The following is a 7,331-nucleotide window of genomic DNA, read 5'->3' as shown; positions in this document are numbered from 1 at the left end:
TAACTGACCTGTTTCTGTGTGTCTCTGTTTCTACTATGTTTAGTATAGTTTAGGAAGAATGCTTTTAAAAATTGATACTTTTCTAAACAGATCTTTGTAAATTATTAAATGTATGTCCAAATCATTTTCAATGTTTTCTTTTTAATTGCTGCAAAATAACCTCAGGGAAGAATTGTCACCAGGTAAGGCTTTTCTGGAGATATAAATTTTAATTTCAGTTTCAACCAACAAATCAAAATTCTCCAAAAAATAAAAAACTTTAATGTGATGTTTGTTTTGCAGCTTCAAGTAAAACTGGAGATTTTACAGAGTCTCGCACTCAGTGGTGGCAGTTGAACAGACACCGCAGTCACACCGCATTGCTACAGGATACGTGTAGTATGGATCTATCCCAGCCCGACAATTGGGTAGTTTCACTGTGATGAACCTGGTTTCGTTATAGGTACAGACCCGATGGTGTGCTTCAATGTATGGAGGATCAAGGACTGGTTTCTATGAGCAAAAGCAGTGAACAATATTTAGAAAATAATTTCGGGAACAGCAAGTAGAACCATTTGCTGCCTGCGTGCATATATTCAAAACAAAGTGAAACAAACAGTAATACTATAATTGTAACCCTAACACTGTTCAACCTACTTTTATTTTTGCTGGATTCAACTTCATCACCATAAGGTGTTAAAAGTTTTACTGATACACTAGAAGTACATTTTCCTATGTTAGTTAACACCAGATGAGTTGCGCTATTAACAGGTAACATCAATATGACCTATAATGTGGTAGAAACTATTAGGCGCACACTAGCCTCAGATCGTTCTTCCACAAACTCCTTTTCTCTGTGACAAAGTCCTGTGACATCAACACAATGGCTGGTGTTTACTGTCAAAAGCTCAGTCATAATGGGCTGAAGTGCCCACACATCCTTTTTACAGCCCCTTCAGGATGGATGATGTATGATCTCTATGGCCTCACAGCTCCAAGGATGATTCTACCTTTTCTGTTTAAATCCCTGATTCTTGCCCATTGCCCCACTTGTAGTTCTGGTATGTTACTTATTTGATAGCATTTATTGCAATGTTTGTCACCAGCTGTGTTTAATAGAATTACTCTTTATAATGTACTACTTAGTAATCAGGAAGGCGTAAATGTGGAGCCAGTTTTTGTGGGTACTGTGGTTAACTTATGACATGCTCAATTTCAGAACTGGCTGAAAAGTTGCTGAAGCATTGATTCATGAATTGTGGCTGTATTTCCTCCATCACCATATATGGGAGGCTGTGTGTTGGAGAAGTCGCAAGTCTGTTGTCTGCTTCTGTAGTCCTCCTATTCAATGTCTTAACCTCAATCCATCAAGAGGAATAATTCACGATGATGAGGTAAGCCTTTCAGCTGAAAACACACCAAGCCATCCCTACATATTCCCAAGGTCTGGAGAATTTGGTATGTAATCAAAGTTCCATTGTCTGGCTCATATCTAATAATTGGCAATGAGTTTGTCAATGAGCCTGCAGATTCCAGGCCTCCACACTGATATCTTAGCTCTCATGCAGCATTTGATGATTCCCAAATAACCAAGATGTCCTCTTGATGTAAAGCTGGGTTTGACCCATCATTCCTCATACATTTAAATATCATCAATAATGATGTTATCAATTCTTGTGTTCAGAATGCACTTTCATAGTCATACCATTGGGTCTTTGATGTGGGCCAATTGTTGGTGCAATATGGCATTCCTCAGCCCTCATTTGTTCTTGTCAAATTTGGCTGGATCATTTGTGACCTGCTGGCCATTGTGCTGCTTGGACCAGGTTGACTTCTTAGATGAAGTCTGCATCGCAATTGGTAAGGCTGTCATACCATTATTCTGGACAGTTCATCTACCAATGTCTGCATCTAGACTTTTTCATAGGCAAATCTCATGAGGCAAAGTCAAAATCTTTGTACTCTTGGAGGCATTCTTGTAAATTCCTCCTTGTCCAGTAGATAATCCAAATTTTGTGATCCATTTCAATGACCACCTTTAGACCAACAATGTGGTGAACAGAAATGGATGGATTCCTTGGAGAATTTGTACATATTATTAAATATGAGACTTTCAGCTGGTGAACATTTTCAGACTTCACACATTCTCTGATCATACTCTTCAACTGTTTCCCATTGATCAACATAACATCCATGCAACATATAAATCCCCAACAATGTCATGATATCTGATATTGCTCAATGGAAAATCTCTGGTGCAAATGCAATACCAAAATGGTAATTAACTGAAACAATATCTTCCAAAAGGTATTATAAACGTGATAAGTATTCCTGATTGCTCATCCAATAGTGCTCACAAAATCAGCTATATGCTTCGCATTTTCTGAAAACTCAGCTCTTAGAGATTTTGGCTAGACTGTTATAACCGTGGACATAGGGTGAATTTCTATTGCTACTAATGTGTTGAGTTGAATACAAACATAAACAGTATCACTAGGCTTAGGTATGATAAACCTGTCTCAGTACCACTTTGTTAGTTCTGCGCCCAGGAAAATGATTCCAATTTGTGACACCTCAATAAGTTGGTTCTCAACTGGTTTCATGAAGCAATGTAGTATATTCCAGGGTTTATAAAGGATTTAGCATCTTCACTTAGTGTAACATTGCATTAGATTTTAAATCAGTCAAACCTTTTATTCAATTCATATTCAAAGCAACTTTTTTTAGATTCTGTTTGCTTAACCTTTCGAATGAAATTGACTTTGATATGTAACCTTCCACTCAGGAGAGAGAATTCTTGGTTGTAAGGTACATACAGGTTTTCTATTACCTTGACACAGGCGAGTTCCTTGCAGCCTATCTTTAAAATTAGGTTCAGTGCCCCTTCAGCATAAAGTTGAGTTTCTATTGGCTATAAGCATCGTGTATCAATCAAGGGTCACTAACCAATAAAATTGCTTTGTGTCTAAATTGAAATTCATATGATGCATAAGTATTTGATTATCAAAATCAAAAGATTCTCCCCTAGGAAAATATTGCTTTAATATTCTACTGACGGCTGTTTTGCTTCATTTCTCTCCTTGTGTGGGAAATTCTCTGGTATTTTACTTTTCTGTAGCCGTCTCCTGCTTCAGCACATTATTGATTCACTTTTAAAAACAGCGTTCGGTATTTAAGGAAGGGCACCCTTTGCGTTTGTGAGCTTTCTTTGCTCCACGGTGTTGGCACAGTTCTTTAATGTCTGGTGTCTGTCCTAACTGCTTCATTGGCTGATCGGGTGTGCCTTTTGTGGCTTTGTACTTTAAGAAATGAATAGGTTCCATAGTTCTCCTGTGTCTTGGTTTTATCTTATTTTCTTAGGATTGAACAGCTTTAGTTCCACATTTCGGCTTCATTCACCAACTGAATGGTTTTCCCTGGAGCTGGATCTTCTTTTGACTTTAATAAATCTGAAAAGCTCATCTGTAATGCCAACAACGATCCAGTCTTTAATAGCATGAGAGACAAGATTATTGTTGGCATTACTGCATCTGTCCATTAGCCTGTCGATATTGGATAAAATCATCCATGGATTTTGCACAGTTTTGACTTTAATCTTGCCCTTGCAAGAATTTTATTGATTCTGAGGCTGAAATAATTGTCAGAGGATTTAGTGTCTCTTGAAATTTATCTGGTATTTAATTTACCACTTGGCAAGCAATAACAGTGTCTGCTGTACACCCAGTTGCATACAAAAGTATATGTACTTGTTCAGCTTCTGTCTTAAAGTCATGTTTTGAAGCTGTTCCGTACAACAAGAATTGTTTTCCCCGAGATCTTCAATTTTATGTTCCATTTGGCCTATTTCTGAAATAGAGCAAATCTTAGCAGGACTTATACACTTAATGGTAAGGTCCGAGGGAGTGTTACTGGACAAAGAGACCTTGGAGTGCAGGTTCATAACTCCTTGAAAGTAGAGTTGCAGGTAGATAGGATAGTGAAGAAGATGTTTGATATGCTTTCCTTTATTGGTCAGGGTATTGAGTACAGGAATTGGGAGGTCATGTTGCAGCTGTACAGGACATTGGTTAGGCCACTGTTGGAATACTGTATGCAATACTGGTCTCCATCCTATCGGAAAGATGTTGTGAAACTTGAAAGGGTTCAGAAAAGATTTACAAGGATGTTGCCAGGTTTGGAGGATTTGAGCTGTAAGGAGAGGTAGAACAGGCTGGAGCTGTTTTCCCTGGAATGTTGGAGGCTGAGGGGGGACCTTATAGAGGTTTACAAAATTATGAGGGGCATGGATAGGATAAATAGACAAAGTCTTTTCCCTGGAGTGGGGGGTCCAGAACTAGAGGGCATAGGTTTAGGGTGAGAGGGTAAAGAGACCTAAGGGGTAACATTTTTACACAGAGGGTGGTACGTGTATGGAATGAGCTGCCAGAGGAAGTGGTGGAGGCTAGTACAATTGCAACATTTAAAAGGCATCTGGACTGATATATGAATAGGAAGGGTTTACAGGGTTATGGGCCAGGTGCTGGCATGTGGGACTAGATTGGTTTGGGATATCTGGTCGTTGCTTCGAGGAGTCTGATTCCATGCCGCACATCTCTATGACTCTGACTCTAAGTCTTTCTAACAATATTGTTTCTGATGTTATAGCTTCCTAATGTGAATAAGTAATTTATCTACTTTTTGGTTGTTGTTGTTCCTTCTCTGGTTTTCTGTTGTACTGAGAAGTTTTACCAGTCTTTGTGGCCACGATGAAGGTTTTTCTGCCCTTTGCAGATGTCTTGGAAGTTTCCCCATGCTTTGATGCATCACTATAACTCACACTTTATTCTCCTTGTTTCCTGAAAAAAATTCTGTATTAGTCCAGAAAGGTTACTCCTTTTAAATAACACAATGTTTAGCCTGCTTTAAGCAGCCTGAGTAGAGATTCCTCCAGTAGCTTTCTCTCATGGTGTCTTCTCTTATTTTTTGTACCCAGCCCTACTTCAATTATTTAATTTAATTTAATTTTAATGACTGACCTTTTAGCCTGAACCTTTATATGATTTGTTCTTTTTCTACCCCTTTGTAAGATACCTTCCTTTAGTAGTGGAACCAAAAATATGGTTTTCCCTTCCCCGGAGGTGGTGAGAAAGTGAAACAAATAGGCAAGTTAGCACTAGCTTGATACTCACCCCCTTTCTTGTCATCTCACTAAGTTCTGGGCAAGTGTGTCCACTGGGACTTTCTATTTTTTTCCCTTTCCCCCCCACACACAGCAGTAGCGCTTATAATTCCAGCACCCATCTTGTGTATGAGTAGTTGCAAGACACAGTGAAAACACCAAGTATAAATAACTTTATTACTGCCGCACCACCAGGAAAATCACCCATGTGGACAAGCAAAGCACAGAACGAGCAATGCTTATGTGAAATCAAAGGTGATGGGGAGGGCAGGGACTAAATCAAAATAGAATTGGAGGAAGAAATAAAACACTCCACCTGCTGCAGTGCCCAGCTCTCCCTAAAGAGGTTGCTGCGTGCTCCTTTTCCAGGGACACCCCGGCCTGAACATAATCATGGAAGAGGGGCAGTCATACCGACCCCCTACCCGCCCTGCTGCCTGGACTTGGTAATGGCCAGGCCCAGGAGCAGACCCACAAGGAGGTCAAACACTGAAACTTTCTCAACCCACCACCAATTAAGGCCATCAAGTAGTCAATCAGTGGCCTCTTAAGGGCTTCAGTTCACCACCTCCCAATTACCTGCCTTCCCAGTGGGTGATAAAGTAGCTATCTTTCTGCTGAGAAGCCAGGGCAACCAGCGACTGAAGAATAAGCCTTCCCAGATTATGGGGTGATGATTCAGTCTATAACAAACACACATTTTAGTTTGTTAATTCTAATCATAGGGGAAAAAATATCAATAAAACATGGTATAATACAGCATACCCATGCACATCAAATGATTGTTTATGACCAAGAAGGATATCAATCTCACCTTGCATGTGGTTCTTTCATGTGCCTGCCTGGATGGGGGAGGAATATTTTCAATTCACTCAAACTGAGCAATTGGAGGCATCAGTGCAGGCAAGGGAGTGGACTAGAAGCCATCCCTTAAGCTTCCTTTGAAGCCCTCTCGCCCCACTCCATGTATTAGTCATCACCGAACATAGCCACCCAACATTTTATTTAAAAAATATCAAAACATCATGCCCCAAAACTGTACACCATACACAGGCAAGGTCTCACGTAAATCCTATACAACCACAGAGGCCTTCCTTGCTCTTGTCTTCCAATACCCCATAATTTGCCTTCCCAATTGCTAGATGCACTTGCCTGTTAACTTTCTGTGTAAGCCCAGCCAATTTCCTCTGCATACTGATATTCACTAGTCTCTCTAAATTATAAGTGTATTTTTTTTTAGTAGGGATTGATCTTTTAGGAGATTATTTTTGGTGATTCTGATTAGGAAAGTAACAGTGTTGCTTAGTTGAACTAAGTGGGTTTTTAATTAATCATTGGTGAGCTGGGAAGTATTAAATTATGCTGCAAACAATGATAATAATTGTGACACATTAGAGAACAGGTGTTGAAAGCTGTAATAATATTACCAGTGGTCAATTGCTAAAAGACTCATTTTAAATGTCATTGCAACATTTATGAAAAATGCCTCACATCTTTTCTCATAGGATTTGAATGATTTCTGACACCATTGATGTAGATTTAATGTTAAATATTCAGTTGATATTATTTTAATATTTTAAAAAGCTACCTATCTCTTGATTTTAGACATTGTGATTTCACATCAAAGACAGTACAGAAAAGGTTTACTTTACTTTACTTTGTTCTCCAGCAGAGTACAGCAAATAGAATTCAGGAGGAAAATGATACAATCAGGATTCCTGGCTCACCTCCCAGGTTTCACATCGTCCCCAGCAAGCATCTGTGTTGATTCGCAATCCTTTACATCCTGGTTTCTTAGCCAGGAATGTGAACTCTCTTACAGCACAGCCAATGAATGTCCGCAAGCTGATATTGGAGGCTGGAAGCACATTGACATAGACAACCAGCAACTGCAGAAGAAGACTCCCCCAGATTATGTGGTGGTGATTCAGTCTGAAACAAACACATATTTTAATTTGTTAATTCTAATAATAGACTAAAATAAGTAAACTATAGTATCATGCAATACTCTCGTGTATAGCCAATGATCCTTTATGATCAAAAAGGTCTATGACTCTATGACATCAATCGTGTCTCTCTGGAGGTTCTCAATTCAAGGTAATATTGCCTCACTTGTAATCCAGAACCCAAGCTAATGTTCAAGGCATGTGTTTGAATCTTGCCATGGTAAATGGTTATATTCTGAATTCAATAA

General features: G+C 39.2%; 1 protein-coding gene across 1 annotated transcript; it reads right to left on the bottom strand.

Annotated features, from left to right (window-relative positions):
* Positions 1-244: 244 nt before the first annotated feature.
* gphb5 (glycoprotein hormone subunit beta 5) lies at positions 245-7,086 on the bottom strand (the record flags this gene model as incomplete). Its single annotated transcript, XM_043698464.2, has 2 exons — positions 245-492; positions 6,865-7,086. Coding segments are annotated over 2 exons (411 nt in total), but the record flags the coding sequence as incomplete, so codon positions are not given.
* Positions 7,087-7,331: the final 245 nt, after the last annotated feature.

Source organism: Chiloscyllium plagiosum, unplaced genomic scaffold (genome assembly GCF_037043375.1).
Source record: "Chiloscyllium plagiosum isolate Xiang-an unplaced genomic scaffold, Cpla_swu_hap1 HiC_scaffold_8, whole genome shotgun sequence".
Classification (NCBI taxonomy): Eukaryota; Metazoa; Chordata; class Chondrichthyes; order Orectolobiformes; family Hemiscylliidae; genus Chiloscyllium; species Chiloscyllium plagiosum.
The sequence above is the reverse complement of the archived record's forward strand: the minus strand, read 5'-3'. Positions and strand labels throughout refer to the sequence as shown.